This window comes from Alosa alosa, chromosome 23, assembly GCF_017589495.1.
Source record: "Alosa alosa isolate M-15738 ecotype Scorff River chromosome 23, AALO_Geno_1.1, whole genome shotgun sequence".
In the NCBI taxonomy this organism is placed as follows: Eukaryota; Metazoa; Chordata; class Actinopteri; order Clupeiformes; family Clupeidae; genus Alosa; species Alosa alosa.
In genome coordinates, this window is record NC_063211.1 from 2,039,267 (window position 1) to 2,063,020 (window position 23,754).

Consider the following 23,754-nt stretch of genomic DNA (forward strand, 5'->3'; position numbering starts at 1 on the left):
TGATAATAATTATGACGATGAAAATAATAAAAAAAAAAAGGTATTTATTTCATCTGCTGTGTGGTGGTTTTGCTATGTCTTGATACAAGACCATGGAGACAACAATTGGGGGGGGGGGGGGGGGGGGACCTGAGGTTGTGTGTTTATACAAAACTGAGCGAGAAGTTCACAGCTTAAAATATTTAACATTGTTTCATGTGTAATTGAGTGCAGAATTGTGGGAAACTGAGGAGTCAGTGGACTTCAGTGCATCACCAATCCCTGTAATAGTGGTAGTAGGCCAGAGTAGACGCTATTGCGTATCTAGATATGGGGGTGAGAACCTGTGGCCTAAAACAATATTGGTGGCAGAAAAGTTCGGGAAACACTGGTCAGACTACAGCCCTGGTGTGTGTCTGGGTTGATGTCCATTCAAGTTAACTAAACTGCTTTTAGTTTTGCATTCCATCGCAATGTTTTTGCGTTGTCCAGCAAAGTCAAAATAATGCAAGGGATTGCAAAATAGCTCTACAAGTTATTTTTTTGTCACCGAAAGTTCCGTAGTAAGCTATTAACCTGATATGCTACAGTCAAAGTATGTTTTAAACCTCAAGCTGCAAAGCAAACGAAGGATGCCAAATTTGCTCTTAATACCTTTCCTTTGGGCGTGTCTCCATAGTAGCGTAGCCTACAGAAGGCAGCTGCGCCAGATCCACACAGCACAGGACAAGTGTGGCTTAGAAATGTCACTGTCAGTGTCTCTCGCTCTCTCGCCGCTCAGACAGGTGACGCGCCTCTGTCGCCCGCTGTCATCGGCGGTGGACAGTAGTGTCCAGAGGAACAGGTCAGGGACCCGCGAGTTAAATGTGGAAACGCCATCTTCGGGAAAGTTCAAGACCATTGATGACTTACCCGGACCCAGTCTGGCTACGACGGTGTACTGGCTATTCGTTAAGGGTTATGCCGACAAAAGCCATGCAATGCAGGTAGGACTTTTTGAACTTCTATAGTAATTTGCTAAATGAAAATGATGTCGTATTTTGACATTCCTGGGATTACAATGTTAACTTAATGAATGGATAATATAAAATGCAAAATGCAATAAATATTTTTTTTTCGGCAACAACATACGTTCGGATTTAGGCCGGACAGTCCAGATTTTAAACGCCCTGTACGGCGTCCGGCGCAGCCTCAAGCCGGACGCTCATTTGTCCTCCTCAAGTTGCACTGGGCTTCTAGAATCTTTGCTCGGACGCAGGCAGCATATAGCGTTTCACAAACTATGGACGCGGAGACTGCTGGTCAAATTATGCCCGGTGCCGGTCTGATAATTTGCTGCTCAATAAATGAAGGAACCACGGACCGACAGAAAAAGAAAACGCGTTTGCGCAATCCGGAGGAAATACACGTTAAATTGATCTGTTTGCATCTCTCCAGCGTGTGTTGCTGGCGTATGATGTCTATGGCGTAGCCTACCTAGCAGGAAAGTGTAAATACCCGGATCTGTCTGCGGCTTGCCTGCCAGCCTAGAGTACTTCGCAAAAATTGTGAAAGATAACCGCATATTCCGCTTTTTGAATGTCGGCGACTTGTTACATTAAAAAGAAAACGCATCTTTAAATGCGTTCATAATACGTGCGTGCTTGAGGTGATGTCAAGTCAAGTCAAGTTTATTTATATAGCACATTTCATACACAGAGGTCATTCAATGTGCTTACCAGCAGTTTCTCAGCAGAAACATGCGAGGACCCGTCTCTAAATTAATGGGTGATGTCACACTTCCTATAGGCCTACATTTATTTAAACAAATCAGTGGTTTCACAATGTCAAGCTTTTGTTGGTTTAGATACAACTGAACGTATGCAAAATGTAAAGTGGCCTAATGGATTAACTTTGATTTGTTGTGCTGCATACTGGACTGTAGATGCACATAGTACATAGGCCTATTTAAAAAGTTTGAACAATTATGGAAGGGAATCCAGTCCAGTACACATGCAAGTAGCCAAGGCTAGAGACACAGGTGAAGAACAGACAGCCTCAGCCAGTAGCCTTCTAGCGCAACCAGATATGTACAGCCATCTTAAAAAGCAAGCAGCTCAGACCCTAAAATCTGGCATTTATAGCGGTGAAGCACACACAATTAATTTTCTTTCCCCAAAAAACAATATATTTGGTAACTTCTGTAGACATCCAAAATGGGGTGGGATGATTGCATTGGGAGCACTGGGGTGTCAGGTGGGACTGTAAAAAAAATTAAATGGTCACATTTTGGCCCACAGAGTTCAGAGCTCAGGACCCCGTGGAGGTCTGAACCGGCACTGGTTGTAACAAAGCTCCCCTTTAACCTGGAAGAGCTGATCCTAGAGGTGTTGTAGCAAAGCTCCCCTTTAACCTGGAAGAGCTGACCCTAGAGGTGTTGTAGCAAAGCTCCCCTTTAACCCGGAAGAGCTGACCCTAGAGGTGTTGTAGCAAAGCTCCCCTTTAACCTGGGAGAGCTGACCCAAAAGGTGTCTCCTGAGCTGCTGCAGAGGGTGAAGGTGGAGTTTACTGAGGCTAAATTGAAGAACAGGACACTGACGACAAGGATTTAAATCATTTAAAAATACAGGTGGACTGCTGCACACACAAAGACGACACTGCAGACAGTAGACTGAATCACTGTATAAATACGTTAATGCATGGTGTTTTTCACACTCTCTTTTGTTGTTTACATAAAACAAGTTCTTTATGCTTTTTAAGAACTGAAAAGTGTATTTTGGGCATTCCTTTATTTGTTTATTTATTTTATGTGTGCTTAGTTTGCACATTTTCAGTCCAGAAATGATTTTGTCATTACCCCAATGTATTGAACAAATACAAATACTGTGAACAAACACTTTTAGCCTTTCCAGGAATATTTTCCCCTTCTGTTACACATGCATCATGACATGTCGTAGATCAAATTGTCTTTTTAATGAGTATTTCAGAATCACTGTATCATACCATTGTTATCATGGACAAAATTGTATTGTAGTTTGTATTGGTGTAGGCCTACACCAGAGTTCAATGTAATTATTCTTGCCTCACTGAATGCCACAAGGTGTCTTCCTTTTTGGTGATATGGAAATGGCCACCTTATTGGTCGCGGTTATATATTTTAACCGGGTTGGACCAGGTTCTACAGAAAATGAAACACCGATGCGCTCGGGGTTGGCTCTGTTTGTTGACGAAACGTCAAGTTCCAACTGCGCGACAGCCTAGCCTAATCCTTGCTTGAGTCGGTGAACATTGCAAAATCTACACTGCACTCATCACAAAGCATCCAATGTTCACAGAGCATTGGTGAACATTGCAAAATCTACACTGCACTCATCACAAAGCATCCAGTGTTCACAGAGCATTGGTGAACATTGCAAAATCTATACTGCACTGATGTCTGGGAGGCGCTGTGAAATGTCTGCATGCATCACATGCTTTGGCAACAGGTCACAGATTAGGTTAGGTCTGTAGGTTAAAGCCTTTATGCCTCAAGAGATGCCATATCATTCAGATGGCCACGACATGACCCCCAGAGTTAGCGAAAACCGGCCTCGTTTGTACTTCAGGTCTATCTAGTTCAGGCCTAGTCTATACTGTCCAAATAAAGCAGTTAGAATGACTTTTTTTTTTTTTATTGCATTTTGCATTTCACATTATCCACTAAGTCCACACTGTCTTTGTACTCCTTGGAATATGTCCAAATACGACATCATGCTTATTTAGCAAGTGACTATAGAACTTCAAAAAGTCACATACCACTTGTTTTTCATTTACCATTTCACTTCCAAAATAGAATAGCGCTCAGTTCGAAACCCAACATCCAAATAAATGCAAAAGTACAAAGACACTGACTACATGATAATCATTTATTTTCCTTGGGCAGGCCGCTAATCTGGCTCTGGCTCTAGGAATTTGGAACTGACCAATGTCCCTCATGGTTAGATATCAGATATTGGCCTAAGCTCTTCATGGTTGTGTGTGAACTGGAGATATCCAGTTCATAAACCCTGAAGTTACGTCTGTGCCAGGCCAGCTCCTGAATGACTTTCATTCCTGTGTGTGTGTGCGTGCGTGCGCGCATGGGTCTGTGTTTGTGTGTGTGTGTGCGTGTGTGTGTGTGTGTGTGTGTGTGCACATGGGTGTGTGTGTGTGTGTGTGTGTGTGTGTGTGCACATGGGTGTGTGTGTGTGTGTGTGTCAAAGTCAAAGTCAAAGTCAGCTTTATTGTCAATTTCTTCACATGTTCCAGACATACAAAGAGATCGAAATTACGTTTCTCACTATCCCACGGTGAAGACAAGACATATTTTACCAATTTTAAGTCCACAGACAAACATAACATTCAAGTAAACAAAAAAATAAGTAAATAAGAGGGCACATATAATAATGAAAAAATAAGAGCAGCAAAATTTGGTTGAAATTGTGCATAGACAGTCAATAAAATACTAGTGCAAAGTCAGGCCAATAAGAGGCTTGGGTAGTTCTGTTTGACCTGAGTAATAAAGAAAGTGGCATAGTGGTGCAAGTTATGTAAGAGCAGCAGAAGTGTTGTGTTTTCAGGACAACAACACCAAGTTGTAAAGTGTACAAGTGTGCAAGTGTTCAAGTGTGCAAGTGGAGTAGTGCAGGCGGCCATTGTGGGTCCAATGTCCAGGATGTTATGTAGCTGAGGGTGGAGGGGGGAGAGGAGGGAGAGAGTTCAGCATCCTTACAGCTTGGTGTATGAAGCTGTTGGTGAGTCTGGTAGTGCGGGAGCGCAGGCTTCTGTACCTCTTCCCAGAGGGCAGTAGATCAAACAGATTGTGAGCGGGGTGACTTGCATCACTCACAATTTTGGTCGCCTTGCGGGTGAGGTGGGTGGTGTAAATGTCCTTCAGGGAGGGGAGTGAAGCACCAATGATCCTTCCAGCTGTGTTCACTATGCGCTGCAGGGCTTTCCTGTTGTATTCAGTGCAGCTTCCGCCCCACACAGCGATACAGCTGGAGAGGATGCTCTCAATGGTGCCTCGGTAGAATGTGGTCATGATGGCTGGTGGAGCACTTGCCGCCTGAGTTTCCGCAGGAAGTACAGGCGGCGCTGAGCTCTCTTCGCCAGTGATGCAGTGTTGGTGGTGGTGGTGGTGTGTGCGCGCAGGTGGAGCACAAGCAGCTGTATGGTCCCATCTGGCGTTCCTGCTTCGGGCCGTTTGACATCGTTAACGTGGCGACCCCCGAGCTCATCGCCCAGGTGATCAGACAGGAGGGGCGCTATCCTGTCCGCACGCTCCTGTCACACTGGAAGGAGTACCGAGACCTGCGGGGTCAAGCCTACGGACTTCACGTGGAGTGAGGACTAGCCTGTGCACTATTCTCTTCACTTTTCACCCCTCCTCTCTTCTTCTCTCCTCTTCTCTCTTCTCCTCTCTTCTCTCACCCCTCTCATCTTCTCTTTTGTCCTCTCTTCTTCTCCTACCTTTCCTCTCCCTCTCCCCCTCTCTTCTCTTCTCTTGTCCTCTCCTCTCCTTAATGCTGTGTTGGGTTGTGTTGTGTTGTATTAATGTTGTGTTGTGTTGTTTTGTGTTGTGTTAATATGTTGTGTTGTGTTGTATTAATGCTGTGTTGTGTTGTTTTGGTATTAATGTTGTGTTGTGTTGTATTAATGCTGTGTTGTGTTGTTTTGGTATTAATGTTGTGTTGTGTTGTGTTGTGTTGTATTAATGCTGTGTTGTGTTGTGTTGTGTTAATGTGTTGTGTTGTGTTGTGTTGTGTTAATGTGTTGTGTTGTGTTAATGTGTTGTGTTGTGTTGTATTAATGCTGTGTTGTGTTGTGTTGTATTAATGTTGTGTTGTGTTGTATTAATGTTGTGTTGTATTAATGTTGTGTTGTGTTGTATTAATGTTGTGTTGTGTTGTGTTGTATTAATGTTGTGTTGTGTTGTATTAATGCTGTGTTGTGTTGTGTTGTGTTGTGTTGTATTGTATTAATGCTGTGTTGTGTTGTGCTGTATTAATGTTGTGTTGTGTTGTGTTGTGTTGTGTTGTATTAATGCTGTGTTGTGTTGTGTTGTGATGTATTAATGTTGTGTTGTGTTGTATTAATGCTGTGTTGTGTTGTGTTGTATTAATGCTGTGTTGTGTTGTGTTGTGTTGTGTTGTATTGTATTAATGCTGTGTTGTGTTGTGTTGTAGTAATGCTGTGTTGTGTTGTGTTGTATTGTATTAATGTTGTGTTGTATTAATGCTGTGTTGTGTTGTGTTAATGTGTTGTGTTGTGTTAATGCTGTGTTGTGTTGTGTTGTGTTGTGTTGTGTTGTGTTGTGTTGTGTTGTATTAATGTTGTGTTGTGTTGTATTAATGCTGTGTTGTGTTGTATTAATGCTGTGTTGTGTTGTATTAATGCTGTGTTGTGTTGTGTTGTGTTGTATTAATGCTGTGTTGTGTTGTATTAATGCTGTGTTGTATTAATGCTGTGTTGTATTAATGCTGTGTTGTGTTGTGTTGTGTTGTATTAATGCTGTGTTGTGTTGTGTTGTGTTGTATTAATGTTGTGTTGTGTTGTGTTAATGCTGTGTTAATGCTGTGTTGTGTTGTGTTGTGTTGTGTTGTGTTGTGTTGTGTACTGATGTTGTCTCTCCCTGTGGGCGACCAGCACAGGCCCTGAGTGGTCCCGGCTGCGGAGTGCCCTGAATCCCAAGATGCTGAAGCCCCAGGAGGTGACGGCGTTCGTGCCAGTCATCCACGACGTCGTCGGCGACCTGCTATCCCGCCTGGAGACGCTGCGTCTGCGCAGCCCCGACCACGTCACTGTCTGTGACCTCGCCGCCGAGCTCTACAAGTTTGGCTTCGAAGGTCAGTCACTCTAGCGTCTGAACATGAAGAAGTACAGAATCACTGATCTCACAATTCCAGCAAGAGCAGGTCACTCTCGTCTTACTGAGGAATATGGGGGGGGGGGGGGGGGGTTGTTAAAGTGGTAATTTCTAGCTATAGTCTCCTCTGCACTGTAGCTTAAATGTTATTCTATTGCTGTAGCTCTGTAGCTTAAATGTTAAAATGCTTAAACGTTAATAGCTTTTTTGGGAGGGGGGGGGGGGGGCACAGTCCTGAAGGAGGAGTCTCTCCTCTCCTCTAGCCCTCAGACATGAGCAAGGCACACTCATCTCCTGCACTGTATTGGGGTGTGGAGGAGGAGTGCTGGCAAAGTTTGTTTTTAAAAGTTAGTGTGTCACCGTGACGAAGGGAGTGTCACAGTGACGAATAGTGTTGTAGTGGCACTGTAGTGGCACTCTGTTATGAGGGAGTGTCTTTTGCATCACATTAGCTGCAGGGCATTTAACTTAGTAGTGTGACATGAGCTGTGAGCATCACCACTTCAAACAATCCCAGTGAAGGAGTCATAGTACATTAGGTTCCTGCCAGGGAGTGTCACCTGGCTCACAGCAGCAGTGGCTGAGGAACCTCTGGCACTCTGGCACCTCTGAGTATTGAGTGGAGGCACAGTGCTCTTTCAGCAGTACAGTAGGACTATGTTATAGCCTGGCTCAAAAGGCCATAACCAAACAAAGGAGGACAAACCAGAAAAGGACCAACTTTTAACATATTTATTAAATAACTTAAATGATACGTCATGTTCATCAGTAATGAGTGTCAGTATGTTCGCAAGGCTGCATGTAGCAAAAGTATGTTGAGATGTAAGTGCGTGAATGCGTGGATGCAAAAACAAAGAATAAGACGGCAGCTCTCCAAAAACGCCAAACGCAGCCCAGCCCCCCTCCAGGGGTGCACCGTGTACCCTTTATACACGCAGCCCAGCCCCCTCCAGGGGTGCACTGTACCCTTTATACACGAGCCCAGCCCCCTCCAGGGGTGCACCGTGTACCCTTTATACACGCAGCCCAGCCCCCCTCCAGGGGTGCACCGTGTACCCTTTATACACGCAGCCCAGCCCCCCTCCAGGGGTGCACCGTGTACCCTTTATACACGCAGCCCAGCGCCCCTCCAGGGGTGCACCACCCTTTATACCTTTATACACGCAGCCCAGCCCCCCTCCAGGGGTGCACCGTGTACCCTTTATACACCTGCTGCTTAGTAGCGTAATGGGAATGCCTTAGCCACGCCCACGGCAGCAATTACCTGCAAGGGAGACAGAGAGAGAAGAGAGCGCACAAGCAGGAAGAACGGCCTGCAGCCTGCAGCCGTCACAGCTAGCTGTAGTCTGATATCATATAGCCTTCACCACTTCTCACATTACCAGTGAAGGAGACAGGAGTTGCATTAGCAGTCTGTTCTAAACTAGCATCACCACTTCTCACAATAGCCTAATGTACCATTGAAGAAGTTGCGTTAGCAGTCTGATCTAAGGTAGCATCACCATTTCTCACAACACACACAGACACACACACACACACACACACATTCACCACCTCATCTGGTGAAGCACACTAGCTTTGCCCATCTACAAGAGCAAGGCAACAATGTCTTTGTGTGTGTGTGTGTGTGTGTGTGTGTGTGTGTGTGTGTGTGTGTGTGTGTGTGTGTTTGTTTGTGTGTGTGTGTGTAGGTGGGTAGAGCTGGTGATAGCAGGAAATAACAACAGTCACCCTTCCCACATGTAGGTAATAGCATGGCAGTATGTGATGCGGCCTAAACAGGAATATTCATGCAGCATAATACCCCAATCAGAAACATTCAGTTCCAGAGAATTATACGAAATATGAGCTGTGTTTGTGTATGCATGTTTGTCAACGGTTGAGGGAGGGTTATCTAAGAGCTTGTGCTCTTTCAATTCAGTGGGTTGGGAGAGGCTAGGGTTTCTATACTTAGCCGATGTTTTTTGTTTAAGAACCAGCGTTCTATGCTGTCACTGAACCAGATCCTTCAGTCATGGTTGACTGAGGCTGAAACTGATCTTGAAGCCAATCTGACACACCAGGCCTCAGGCTGAATGAGATCAGACCAGATAAGACCTTAGACCTAATCTAAAACTTCATCAAACTTCAAGCCTAATCTAAAACGTCTTTGAATGTTAGGCCTAGTTTAAAACATTATCAGACTAATCTCAAACATCATTCAACTTTAGGCTTAAAGGAATTATCCGGAGTAAAATGCACTTTAGATCAAATTAGGGATGATTGGGAGTACATACGTCGAGTTGACATCAAAATCATGTCATTCGGATGTGTTTTGAGAAAGTTTGATTTTACCGTTTTTAGTCAAAGCTCGTTAGCGTGCTACAAAACGCTATTTTTATACCTCTTGTACAGTTCCAAACAACATTGCACTTACGTGGTAGTGAGTAGAGGGTCCCTAAAGCCAAACCGAAGTATTCCGAGGTCTTTATGTGGTCGGGTAGAGAGTCCAGAATGAATTTCATCAAGCCAGTACCTTTCCGGAAATGTTGCTGCTGCAGCTGGCGTCTTTAGGGGAAAGTCCGTAGGAGTCGATTGCCGAGTGTGGAGTAACACGCTCTGGAAATTCACAATTCATTCATTCATTCACAACAAAAAAAACATAGTCCAGTCCATACAACTTCATTTCAATTTCGAAAGAAATACTGGACTATGTTTTTTTTAAATCTTTGCCATCCAGTTAGTGAATGTGGTCTGAAGCATGTGCTTAGTGTGTGACCGAATGTACTCCGAAATCCTCCTGCTGCAGGGATCTCGTCTGTCCTGTTTGCGACGCGGTTGGGCTGCCTTCAGGAGGACATTCCCACGGATACGCTCCGCTTCATCAACGCCACCAGCGACATGCTTCGACTGTCCGAAACGGTGATCTTCCTCCCGCGCTGGACCCGAGCCTTCCTGCCCTTCTGGAAGCAGTTTGTGCAGGCCTGGGATGACCTCTACGACGTCGGTATGGTCTGATGCACGGGTGTGTGTGTGTGTGTGTGTGTGTGTGTATGTATATGTGTGTCTGTGTACTGTACATGTGTGTATATGGGGTGTGTTGTCATTCATGCGTGTGTGTGTGTGCATGTGTGTGTGTGTGTGTGTGTGTGTGTGTGTGTGTGTGTGTGTGTGTGTGTGTGTGTATGTATGTATGTATATGTGTGTCTGTGTACATGTGTGTAGATAGATGTGTGTGTGGTGTCATTCATGTGTGTGTGTGTGTGTGTGTGTGTGTGTGTGTGTGTGTATGTATGTATGTATGTATGTATGTATGTATATGTGTGTCTGTGTACATGTGTGTAGATAGATGTGTGTGTGGTGTCATTCATGTGTGTGTGTGTGTGTGTGTGCTGTGCATGGGTGTGTGTGTGTGTGTGTGTGCGTGTGCGTGTGTGTCCGCACATGCATGCGTATATGTGTATGTGTGTGTGTATACATGTGAGTACATGTGCCGTGTGTGTGTGTGTGTGTGTGTGTGTGTGTGTGTGTGTGTGTGTGCATGTGTGTGCATGCGTTGAGTTTTCTTAATGAGTTTTGTTTTGTGTGTGTGTGTGTGTGTGTGTGTGTGTGTGTGTGTGTGTGTGTGTTGTTATCTGACTCCTTCAGCTCAGCGTCTGATAGATAGGAAGGTGGAGGAGATGGAGTCCAAAATGAGTGTTGGAGAGGAAGTGGAGAGTGTGTATCTGATGCACTTGCTGTCCAGCGGCAAAGTGACCAAAGAGGAGGTCTACATCACCATCACAGAACTGCTACTTGGAGGAGTGGATACGGTGTGTGTGTGTGTGGTGTGTGTGTTTGCATGCACGTAGCCATGCACATACACTGGTTGGTTATATCACCACATCCAAATCCGTTTTGAGCAAATTGTCTTACTAGTCAAGATAATTACTTATTTTTATAAATGTGGTAACCCATCTATGACCACATTTATTGACTACAAGCATATACACCCACAGGCGTGTGCCCACACATGCACACACACACCACACACACACACACACACACACACACACACACACACACACACACACATACACATAAACACACGTAGAACACATACACCATGCATAACACTGTGGCTCCACCAGTTTGGGCCAGTTTGGCTGCATTCTTGGGGCTTGTTTAGACCAGCCCTGTTCACACACACACACACGTCCCGTAGTAGCAGTTATACTGTGTTATTAGCCGTGTTTCTATTGCAGTTATTTTTAGATGATCTCTAGCAGTTGATTTAGGCCTTCCACGTGTCATAGTAGTTTAACATTGTGTAAGGTGATTCTCTGAAAAAAATAACATTATTTCATGAAACAAAAATGCGAGGAATGAAAAATCAGCTTATCAGCTTAAAAATCAAATAATATGCAAGCTCGGAACATTAGGAATACAAACTTAGAACTATAGGAACATACTTGGTGCCACAGGAATATACAAAAGCATTAAAACAAAGTGTATTAACCCTCTGGGATAGTTTGTTTTGCATTATCACAACCAAGTGGTTTATAAGCACATTGCCAAACTATTATGATTTGTACTAAACTATTTGTTATAAACAGTGAACATGAAATAGTTTATTAGTAATTAGTAAAAGCATAACTAAGTATTAGTAATTATTAGTAATTAGTAAAAGCATAACTAAGTATTAGTAATTATTAGTAATTAGTAAAAGCATAACTGCGGTTTTCTGTCATGTGTAGTAAAAGTGTAACGTGTGGTCCGTGCAGACCTCCAACACACTGTCCTGGACGCTGTACCACCTGGCGCGGGACCCTGAGGTGCAGGACAGGCTGCGACGGGAGGTGACGGACGTGTGCCCGGACAGACGTTTGCCCACCTCGGACGACCTGGCACACATGCACTACCTGAAGGCCGTCATCAAAGAGACCCTCAGGTGGGCACGAGAGAGGAGGGGTCCTGTCTGGGGGGGGTTATGAGAGAGAGGGGGATCCTATCTGGGTAAGGGGGGGGGGGGGTATAACGAGGAAAGGGGGGTTATGAGAGAGGGAAGGGTCTTCTGTCTGGGTAAGGAGAGGGGGGTTATGATGAGAGAGAGGCTCCAGTCTGGTCGGGGGACTGGGGGCATATTCAAAAGTCTACATGACTTGAGTGAGTGGAAGAGAGAGAGGGGCATGGATCCACTCCACAGCCCAGCGGATAAGCACCTCTCCACAGCCCAGCGGATAAGCACCACTCCACAGCCCCGCGGATAAGCACCACTCCACAGCCCCGCGGATCAGCACCCCTGAAGCACCTTGTCCAATCTGGAGCTGTTCTGGACCAGTCTTCTTCTTTTTGTATCACGGAAGAAAGTGGTCAGTCAGAAACTCTACATACTTTGCCAGTTGTTTGAGGTCATTTTCACACCGTCAGGGACCCTAAAGGGGCCTACCAGCTCGCTCCCCATGATTCCGGCCCAAAACATGACTCCGCTACCTCCTTGCTGACGTCTCAGCCTTGTTGGGACATGGTGGCCATTCACCAACCATCTATCTGGACCATGTAGGGTTGCACGGCACTCATCCGTAAACAAAACTGTAAATTAGTCTTCATGTATTCCTGAGCCCACTGCAACCATTTCTGCTTGTGAGCATTGTTTAGGGGTGGCTGAATAGTAGGTTTATGCACACTTGCAAACTTCTTGAGGATCCTACACCTTGAGGTTCGCGGGACTCCAGAGGCACCAGCAGCTTCAAATACCTGTTTGCTGCTTTGCAATGGCATTTTAGCAGCTGCTCTCTTAATCATATGAATTTGTCTGGTGGAAACCTTCCTTATTATGCCTTTGTCTGCACAAACCCGCCTGTGCTCTGAATCGGCGACAAATTTCTTCACAGTACGATGATCACGCATACGTTTTCGGGTGCGGTATGTAACATGTTGAGGTGCTGAGGTGCTGTGCTGTGTTGGACCTTTTTGTTGTTAATAACTGTACCTGTTTCTCCCCAGGCTGTATCCCGTTGTCCCGGGCAACGGCCGTGTCACTCTGGAGAATGACGTTGTTGTGGATAATTACTGGTTTCCTAAAGAGGTACAGTGTGTTACAACCCCCCCCCCACACACACACACACATCTATCTGTATCACCCTCTCTCTTCCTCTCTCCCCTCTCTCTCTCCTCAACAATGATCTGAAATAACATCATACTCACAAACACACACACATACACACACACACACACACAGAATCTATCTCTATCCCCTTCTCTCATGCCTGTGTTTCTGTAAGTCCTCTATCAGCCACAATGATCTGAAATTAGGGATGATAGTCGCTGCAGGTTGAGCCCATTTCACATGAAGAAGCATGTGGCCCCTGGCATGCAGTATCCTGTCTCTGTGCGGTGACGCGTGTGCAGCTTGTGCAGCGTGTGCAGGCTCATAGTTGTGCAAGATCTACAAAGCAGATGTTTTGCAACCACTCATTTCTCAAATGTTATCATGGAAATCATCTGATCTACTGTTGGCAAGCTGTGAAAGAGTACACACTTTATATGGGTCTTGTAGTGCAACAAAGTCTGTTAAGTAAGTAAGTCTTTTGTATATTTATAGTGTATTTTTCATGTAGAGTGCAACACAAAGCTCTACACACAGACATCAAGATAAAACAAACAAATTGATATTAAAATAATCATGATAATAATGAAAACCAATCCATAAGTGAAATTTGTTCATTGGCTACATTGAGGACAGGGCACAGAGGATATGGATTTCAAACGAGACATTGTTGAATGTCTGGGTGTGATGTTTGGAGCAAGGCCAGTATTGGCCCATGTTCAACAGACACAGGAAACCTCTGTCTCTGTCTCCGGAGCATTTGTGGACCATTGCTCACTTTCATTTGACCTTTGGTAAAGAGTTTGTTCAAATAGTGCGTTGAAGATTATTCCAGGAAGTTGAAACCTTGTCGCAAAAGGCTGACTTTCCCAGCTCAGATTGAATTTGAGAAACCTTGATCTGACTGGAACAGAATTCCAATCAAGCGTAGTATCAGATGGTATTTTTTCAACAATCGCTTTATAGATAAATAAGCCCCATTGTTTTTTTCTCCCCTCTGCTAAACCCGCTTTTTCATAACAATGACTACTGTATTCATCACCACACACCACACACCACACACACACACACACACACACACACGCACCACCATCACATTATAGACAACAATAGAGTGAGCTTTATAGATAAATAAATCTGTTAAAAATTAAGTATTAATCCACAAAGAGGCAAAAAGTAACTCACAGGCAAGCCGAATGTACGGCAGAGTACAAAGCTTTATTCACAACGCCGGAGACAGGCTACAAACACATAAACATCCTAGACAAGCATAAGAGCAACAAGTCTGTTGTAGACAAAGTCTTACCATTATTTATAGGACTAAAACAAGGTATTCTTGATGGATTACATGAAAAGAATAGTGAAAGAGTTGTCATGATAAGAGATAAGCTGTTATTACCTAAGGCTACGTCTACACCAAACCGCCGGGTGAATTTTCTCTGACCGCTTTCACACCTTTAACGACACCGGTAAAGAAAAAACTTGCGTGCACACACACACACACACACAGAGGAGTAACCGGCTAAATGTGCTGTAGTGCATATGCCAGACCTGTCGATGGCGCCGCTGTGCAGAAGCTTCACGATAATTTCGCGTGAATCGCGTAGAAGAAAACATTGTTGAAACAGTTTGTTAAGCAAGAGAACAAAGATAATGAATGCGTAGCAAGATGGGTCGTCCTAGTTCATGTCTATGAGGGCAAAGTGGAGTTCAGTCAGAGACGGGCTCTGGTTCAGTCCCCGCCTGCACAGGGGCGTGTCACTGACGTATGACTTACGTTTGAACGCCTTGGTTCCACGCCAGACAAGCCGGAGTACAAAACAAAGTTGGTGTACACCTTCATTAATGTTGATTTTCTCCTGACTGGAGGGTCATACTGGCACGACATTCTCCTGAAATAGGGAGGAGGGTTTGGAGATCATGATACCGTGTCCGAAATGTGCATCCATTGCTCAGAAAAATAAGGCTTTGACAAATTCTGGGAAATTCTTGGATTCTGCCATAGACCTCAATGTTAAAAAGGGAGCCCAATCACTGCATAAATGTGCGGGGGCGTGTACTACTGCTACCTTATTTGCATAAATTTCCAGGGACAGGAAATGGCCTCTCATGAAGTATCTTCGTAATCAACCATCTTTGAAGAGAATGTCTAATAAGGGCTCTGGTTAAGCAGTCGCATGAAATAAGGAGACTACAGACAATTCGGTTTTCAATTCAACTGTTAAACTAATAAATAGGGACGTGACGCTCGAAGCTGACGTTTCGAAACAGTGTCAAGCTTCCGAAACGCAAGTGTTACACTTACCGCGCGAGCCAATTACTCGAGTAAACACCTGTTTGGTCTAAATTACAAAGTCCCAGAATGCTTAAAAGTCATTCAAACACATCCTATCTTTGTGGGTTTTTTGTGAGGAGAGAGATTGAGAGATATAGCGACATAGCGATTAATAGTGATTAATAGTGCATTCTTGTGATTGATAGGTTAGTGATATAGATTGACAGGCTTAGAGACCGACAGTGAGCGATAGTTTAGATAGATATAGTCTAGTGACCTTTTGAAATACTGGCAGGAGAGGGGAGTGGTTTATCCAAACCTAAGTGTGATGGCAAAAAAATATTTGTGCATGCCAGCAACAAGTGTGCCTTGTGAAAGATTTTTTTCCAAGGCTGGGGAGGTTTATTCAAAAACGAGAAACAGATTAAATGCCAAGACGGCAGAACAACTGTTATTCCTAAATAAAAATTTATGTTTACATACAAAAAATGTGTTGTTTATTTTTCCCATGTTGAACCTGATTAGTCTAACCTGCTTCATTCATGTATCCTTTATTTCCCTACAACATATTTCCCCAAAAAAAACCCTGGGCCATAAGCATAGCCTACATTTTAAAACCATTGTAGCATTTTCCTCTCCAGCATATTCCAAAGGATAATGTACTATGCAACTGAAATAACAAAACATCTGTAACTGGCAGATATAAAAACGTTCTAGTTACTGAAGGCATGCTAGTCTGAACTTTATAAGCACCAGCAGGGAGTCGAACACCGGCTGCTCGGGCCGAATGCAAGTGTGTTAACCACTGAACCATGTGGCTGTGGACGTAATCTTGCATTCCATGTTGGCTATTTATATTCTTCGTCTGAAGCAGTTGTGCTTCACGGTCAAAATGTGATGTTAGCAAAACTGGCCACTAGATGTCACCATGGAGTTACGTGTGTCGGATTGTTTCGAAGCCTCGACACAATTCCGGCGCAATTGCTTCGAACGTTTTGTTGTTTCACAAAGCCTTGTTCTGCCCATCACAAGGTATGTGACTGCTATGTGAAATTTCAAATGCTTAGCCTACGCATTGCATTAGGTCTCACACACACACACCACTAACCTGGAAATCCAGACCCAAATCTAGAAAGATTTAGCATCTGGCTATGAGTAATGAAAATGGGCCAAGCATGCATTTGAAAACATCACTGCACGCAATTGGATAGCACTACGACCAATGTTTACTGACTGATTCAGGACTTCAACGTTGCAGTGCTGACGTCATCTGTTTAGCTCACCTCTGGCCCGCCTATATCAGATACACCGATGTGATTGGTGCAGCTCGGCTTCAGGGGCATGGGTAATGAGCATCATTGCTGATTGCCATAGTGCAAATTCAGAGAGCAAATTCAAATTGTGCTCTCGCGAGAACTCTGGATTTCCTGGGTAACACACCACCATCCCATAATATCCAATAGAGTAAGTAGGCCTATCAGTGACTGATGTATTTTGAGTAAGTACATAGTGATATTGTTAGATTTGGAGTAGGCTGACAATCTAAACAAATGGATATTTTTTTGTGTGTGACTAAAGTGCAATGCTCCTCTTCCTGCTCTTTTGTCCCTGTCAATTTTCTTCCTCTTGCACACACGGTACATCTGACTCAGACAGACAGACACACACACCCACCCACTGTCATCCACACAAACACACTCTCAAACATCCACACATACACTTACTCACACATACACACACACACTCTCTCAAACACACCGACACCCTCTCAGTTCATCACACACAATTCATCAATCATCACGCTCTCTTCTGTGTGTGTGTGTGTGTGTGTGTGTGTGTGTGTGTGTGTTCCCAGACCCAGTTCCACCTGTGTCACTATGCGGTGAGCCACGAAGAGGGTGAGTTCCCGGACGCGGAGCGCTTCACGCCGGAGCGTTGGCTGCGGGGGACGCCGACGCGCTCGCAGCATCACCCCTACAGCTCCATCCCGTTCGGAGTGGGCGTCCGCGCCTGCGTGGGCAAGAGACTGGCCGAGCTGGAGATGTACTTCGCCCTGTCACGGGTTAGTCATCATAAACAGAGTGTGTGTGTGTCTGTCTGTCTGTCTGTGTGTGTGTTTGTCTGTGTGTGTGTGTGTGTTTGTCTGTGTGTGTGTGTGTGTGTCTGTCTGTCTGTCTGTGTCGCTTCCTCATTTTAAATCTCTCATAAGTTCTTTGAAATTCTTATTTTTTCTGTCTCAGCTTTACCTTTAACTATCTGCTGAATAGCTAAATGCTACGTTTAAATGCTAAGCCAATCCACAACGCCCTTTGAATAATATCTAAATGCTAAGGTTAAATGTTAAGCCTATCCGTAATGCCTTTAGACTTTGTAGCATTCTGTACTTTGTAGTCATAGATTTATTAGATAGATAGATAGATAGATAGATACTTTATTGATCCCCAGGGGAAATTCATGTCACTCCTCCCAGCCCTCCCTGCTTTCACTGACATTCCTATTTGTAAATTGCTGATAATTCTGGTTTATCTTTTGGCTTCCGCCATCTGCAGATTATGCAACATTACCACGTTCGACCATGTGAGGGCGCCAGTGTCATTCAGCCCAAGACACGGACTCTCCTTATACCGTCTCAGCCAATCAACTTGCGGTTCCTCCCAATCGCCTGAAGGGGGCACTCATGTCACCTGTTCAGTGAGATTGCAGCAGTAGCCTGGACTACTGCTCTGAGACCACTAAGGGAAGACATATCACAGATCTGACCAAATCACATGGACACCACTGTTTCACTAACACCACCATTCAAATACACTGTGTACACTCTCTCTGCGGGACACAACGTTTAGTGTTCAGTTTTGAACCAGTGCACACCAGCAAAGGGGGATGAACACCATGAACAGACAGAGATAAATAAGGTCACTAACTGCCCACATGCCCATGGCAGTGCCTACATGCCCATGGCAGTGCCTACATGCCCATGGCAGTGCCCACATGCCCATGGCAGTGCCCACATGCCCATGGCAGTGCTGTTGTGTGGAGACCGCTGACATGCCATGACACGTGATCGGGGCATTTGGACGACAGGGGTCAGTGACTAAGTTGCCCTCTGATAGGTCCACTGAGCTCACTGCGTCAGCATCACCACAACATTCCGGGAGAGATGGAACGGAATATGGACTTTCACGGAACGCCGTTTCCTTCATCCCATTCCGCCAACTCATGCACTTTGTTTGAAATGTTTTAACAGGTTCAATGATATTATAGTTTCCTTTTTGAGCTCACCTGTGTATATATATATATATATATATATATATATATATATATATATACAGTGAGCTCCACAGTATATGTATATATTAATATATACACTGTGAAACTCACTGTTATATGTAAGCTTTTGTGGGATGAATGATTGCAAAAGACTGCCAGACATATCATGAACTTACCAAAAGCCCAGAAGGCATTCTTATCCCTCTGCTTTCAGAAAGATATCAGCATTGTAGCTCTGCACATGTTTCATCTTTGTCTTTTAAGTAATCATTGCAGCTCCTAGTATACAGATTCTGTTTCTTTCCTGTGCAGGAATATATGCTCTCATATCTCTGTTTTGAATGTGAACAGCGCTGTGTTAGTTTCAGGTTTGTAATCATATAGTCCAAGACTGCCATCAAGGTGTCATTACTGACTAATTACTTACAGACTGATTGCGTGCATTGTGTACGTTATTTTGTACCCTATAAGATGTATTTTTGTCTTTCTGTGGGTGTGTGAGATTCGTCACTAGAGATTCGTGATGGTTTATGACATTTGTGGCGGTCTGTCAGCAGATGACTGTGCTCTTACAGTGCCAACAATTGCAGAAGGTCTCCAGCATGCCTGAGGACACTTTCCTATTGCCACGTGCCTACAAAAGATCAATCATTGTGCTTAACAATAACCAAAACTTAAAATAGCATGATGTCGTGTGTGGCATCCCATCTATGGTCTTTAAACCCTATTTGTACATGTGGCCAACCACTGATTAAAGGGATTCATTTTTGTGATGTTTAATCATTGCGCATGTAGACTTGCTTTCTGAATTGTACAGTGCTAATCCCCAGCCACCAGCTGTTCCGAGGACCTCACTATTTTTTAGGCCTGTTTAATTTATTCAGCTCAAGCAAGCAGGTCCGGTCGCTGCAAAGTCAGCATTTCATCTGCCGTGAGCCGGTGATTGTGGTTGGCATTGTCTCAGGTGTTGTCACAGCCACCTCTCGCCGCGGCCCGCCATGAAAAAAATAGGCTAATCACCATACGCTGTCATCATCCGGCAGTGTCGGCCTTCCCTGAGGATGCAGCCCGCGCTGGGATGATTACCGGGACGGTATCGGCTGCTCGTGCTATTGGAGGCAAGCCTGGTTGGCTCGCTTGTCGGTCAGAGCGCGCCTGCCTCGCGCGCGTGCGCTCGCTTGCCCTAAAATCGCTCTGCGCGTCCCCGCTCGTCGCTCTGAAATGGTTCGCTCCACAGCAACCGAGGGGACGTAAAAAAACGTATACTTATCCGGGGATCTACCAAAACGACAGGACAGGCTAACCCGGGTACATTTAGATCGGAATAGGATGTCAACAATTATTATCGATCGGCTATGCGCAGTCAGGCTCATACACAAAGAGATATGCTGCTCGGTGCAGTCGTTCACCAGCTGCCTCAGCTATTAGACATAATTACAGCGGCACAGTAATCATTGCCAGGAGTGGGACGCGACTGAGTGGGTGTCCGTACGTGGCACGCTTATAGACGCACCGCAGCAGGATCACACCGAGGCAAATCGCTGTGGTCTGCAACCCCGCCGTGCGTGCGTACACTGCGTGGACAACATTAGCATCGGGCATCAGCGCCGGATGGGGCGATCATAGGACGCGAAACAGGCGACTGGCTGGGATTGCGAGAGATGCTGCTCACCGACGCGCCTTCCTGGATCGTGCGACTCAGCACAGGAGGCAGCCGAAGGACACAGAACTATTGCGAGGGTAAGTAGGTTATGGCACCCTTTTTTTCCCACAGAAATGGACGTCGCTAGGGACGAGACCCTCATGGGTGATTGGCATTATGGAGGGATGAACGACCACTGAACGTCTCGTTACCCCTTTTTAGCATGGGCCTTCGGTAGCCTGTCCTATAACATTATATTTTGCATTGCCACAATGTAATTCTAAAAACCTAGTTGATTTAGTTTTACTATGCGAGTCGTTCATCGTATCTTATAGATAGGTTGTAGCCTACTGCTGGTCTGAAGGGTCGTCTGGCCTGTGTGTTTCACTGACAGCGCTCAGTACTGAAACCCACCACGGTTCACTCTGCTGTTATTGGCGCTGCTGAATGTGGGATGGCGATCGCTGTTGTTACTGAACCTATGCTGTTTCTATTGTCCCGGTACACGCATTTCCAGGTCAGCCCTCTAGCTCTGCTGTAGGCTTACATTGTTTGATAAGTCCCGCATTAAACCGTCCCATCGAAGGCATTCACATATTCCCACATATTTCCGTGTTAACGGTGTAAACAAAGCCCTCAGCTTCGCATCAACACGTGAAGGCTCGGTCGCTGAAATGTTACACATCGCTGTCTTAACACACGTTGTCTCAATAAAACATGCAACCCCCTTGGTTCTTTGTCGCTGTGATATAACGAGGCCATTGAAGTCATTTGAGGGTTCCTTGGCTGTCAGCTTCAGCGGAATAAGAGTGAGGCTCTGAGTAACTCCAGTGTAAGCATTGGGCGCAATGCCTCAGCCCGGTTCCTGATATATTACATCAGGCAGGTTGATTGGGAAGTTTTGTCTTCTGATTAGTGCCTAGTGGCACATGTTGACTGTAAGTGCTGGCCAACTGCACTGGACTCCTGTGTTTTTCCTTGTGACTGGGTGACATTGAGCTTGACAGAGTTACAAAGTGGTTTGATGCCCCGTTGTGGCTGGAGGCAAATCGGTCCTGGAAAGATAATTAGGTGGGCAAACACACCCACACACACACACACACACACACACACACGTACAGATATTAGGGACTCAAGAGCATGGCAGAACGGCCCCTGTGTGTGTGTGTGTGTGTGTGTTTGATTGAGTGTGTATTTCTGTGTGTGTGTGTGTGTGTGTGTTTGATTGAGTGTGTATTTCTGTGTGTGTGTGTGTGTTTGATTGAGTGTGTATTTCTGTGTGTGTGTGTGTGTGTGTGTGTGTGTGAGAGAGAGAAAGGGAGAGAGATAATGCATTGTACAGAATGTCACTATACTGTACACACAGAATGTCTTTCTCTGTAGTGTGTGTGTGTTCAGTCTCTCTGGCATCTAAACACTGACTCTCTGTAGGTAGACTGCTACATTCCAACATCTAATGTGTCCTCATTCCCTTGTCCTCATTCCCTTGTCCACATCCTAATAATGTGTCCTCATTCCCTTGTCCACATCCTAATAATGTGTCCTCATTCCCTTGTCCACATCCTCCAGTCTCCTTGCGGACCTCTTAGAGGTCTCTTTTTTCTGATTGCCCAAGTGTTTTCTGTAGGGTTTTGTGTTGTCTTTTTCAGTGCTTCCTGAAGGTTAGGTGATAGTTCCCACAGTGTTTGGGTTGTGTTAGTGCTTTCTGGAGGATTCTAGTTCCTAAGGCCCAAGTGTTTTTGTGAAGGTTTCCTGGAGGTTTGGTGATGATTCCACAGTGTTTGGGTTGTAGTTAGTGCTTTCTGGTGGTTTGGTGATGATTCCACAGGGTTTGGGTTGTAGTTTCTGGTGGTTTGGTGATGGGAACCCAAGTTAGTGTTTCTGGAGGATTCCGTGGCACTGCTCAGGTCCAAGTGTTTTACGTGTTGTCTGTTGCCTTCTTTTGATGTTTTCTGATTTTGTGTGTGTGTGTTTTCTCTGATCTGTGTACTGAACTTTCTGTACTGCTGTTCTCTGGGGTCTTATATCGTCACAGCTGCCTTGCAGCAGTCTCGGTGGTTTTTCAATGTTTCCTGAAGACGCATCTTGTGGTGTACAGTGTGTTTTTTTTCCTGAACATTTTTGGTTTTGGTTTTGCTTTGTCTTGTCTGAAGTTTTTTGTGAGTTGTTTGTTCTGTGTTTTCTGAAGGTTTCTGTGGTAGTATTACCGTGTTTTGTCTGAAGGTTTTAGTACGATATTCTTTATGGTGTTTTTGGTGTTGTCTGGAGTTTTGTGTGTTGTTTTGAGCTTGGGAGGGGACTTAGTCCAGCTTGTCTGAGCATGCTGCTAGGATAAGGAGCTCAACGCAAACAAACCCGGAGGAAATAACTTGCCTCACTCGCAATGGAACATTCCTCATGTTTCACTATCTATATCTTAAATTCTCTCTCTCTCTCTCTCTCTCTCTCTCTCTCTCTCTCTCTCTCTCTCTCTCTCTCTCTCTCTCTCTCTCTCTCTCTCTCTCTCTCTCTCTCTCTCTCTCTCTCTCTCTCTCTCTCTCTCTCTCTCTCTTTCTGTTGTTGCTGTTTTCTTAGCCTGTCTGTGATACCAGAGCGGGCAACAGGTTGAGATGTGAACTCATCATATCTGCTGTCACACAATGAACACTGCGGCTGAAAGTGATGTGTGTGTGTGTGTGTGTGTGTGCACGCACGTGTACTGTATGTCTGTGTTGGTGTGCGTGTGAACAGCAGAAGGAGTGGTTGGCAGTTGCATTGTCTTTGTCAATATTTCTCACGAGGCAGTGCTTGGTGTGTGTGTGTGTTTGAGTTTTGGTCATCTCTGTGGCACATGGTGTCCTGTCCATTGATCACCCTGGCAGCAGTTGAGCATTCGTGTTCTAATCCCCCAGGCTAATCCTAACGATCCCACTCAACACACACTATCAACCATGATTTAATAAGAGTTGATTAGTCAGGGCTGATGGAGGCCCATCACCATCACCACTGGTTCTATGTGGCCCACTGGCCCACAAATCAGCCAATCACATCGCAGTCCTCACTATACAAATCTATGATTGGTAGAGAGGGCTGTGGTGGAAACACCCCGAGAGTTAATGAGGTCCCTAGCCTTGTATTGATCCCGTCCTCGGAGCTCTGTGATCATTAATGTTGATCAATTAATTAATGATTAATTGGAATTGATAGGCGGTCTAGATTTTAGAGGTTGGAGAGAGAAACGTGAGTGTGGGGCCACGTTAGATGGTTCACACGTTTACATGGTGTCCTTAATCACAGTGTGAACTGAATGTACGAGTGAGAAAGCGTGTATGTACTGTAGGCATGTATAAGGAAGAGTATTGTCGATGTGTGTGTGTGACAGATAGAAAGAGAGTGCGTGTGTGTCTGTGTCTGCATATTTGAGAATATGAGATAATAACACACAGATTACACACACACATACACACACTCTGTCCCAGAATGGCCTTGAATCACATGCTCAGACAGCCCCCTCTTAATCTAGCTTGTATCATGGCATGTCCAACTGAATTCCCAGGACCAGTGTGTGTGTGTGTGTGTGTGTGTTTGTGTGTGTTTGTGTCATACTGTTCCCTGGACAGAAGAATAGTCACTATACTTCATGATCTTCCTCATCCTCATCACCCAGCTGCTTATCAAAT

The 23,754-nt window shown here is 44.9% G+C and overlaps 2 protein-coding genes across 2 annotated transcripts in view; both read left to right on the forward strand.

The window, feature by feature from the left end:
• The first annotated feature begins 328 nt into the window (after window positions 1-328).
• si:ch211-113j14.1 (sterol 26-hydroxylase, mitochondrial) lies at window positions 329-19,233 on the forward strand. The gene is made up of 9 exons (XM_048235655.1): window positions 329-965; window positions 5,131-5,321; window positions 6,625-6,824; window positions 9,633-9,830; window positions 10,472-10,635; window positions 11,587-11,753; window positions 12,809-12,890; window positions 17,042-17,248; window positions 17,736-19,233. Exons 1-9 carry the CDS (start codon window positions 561-563, stop codon window positions 17,850-17,852), a joined length of 1,731 nt encoding a protein of 576 aa, XP_048091612.1. The 5' UTR covers window positions 329-560; the 3' UTR covers window positions 17,853-19,233.
• Window positions 19,234-19,604: 371 nt separating this feature from the next.
• tmem198b (transmembrane protein 198b) overlaps window positions 19,605-23,754 on the forward strand; it is a 29,549-nt gene continuing 25,399 nt past the window's right edge. Inside the window, 1 exon segment of the mRNA XM_048234588.1 lies at window positions 19,605-20,193. The gene's annotated coding sequence lies outside the window, so the exon portion shown is untranslated.

Excerpts from the sequence above, each read along its gene's own strand:
- si:ch211-113j14.1 (XM_048235655.1), top strand. The coding sequence starts at position 561 with ATGCTACAGTCAAAGTATGTTTTAAACCTCAAGCTGCAAAGCAAACGA. Across the intron at positions 9,831-10,471 it reads GGATGACCTCTACGACGTCG|CTCAGCGTCTGATAGATAGG; the intron begins GTATGGTCTGAT and ends TGACTCCTTCAG. Across the intron at positions 11,754-12,808 it reads GTCATCAAAGAGACCCTCAG|GCTGTATCCCGTTGTCCCGG; the intron begins GTGGGCACGAGA and ends GTTTCTCCCCAG.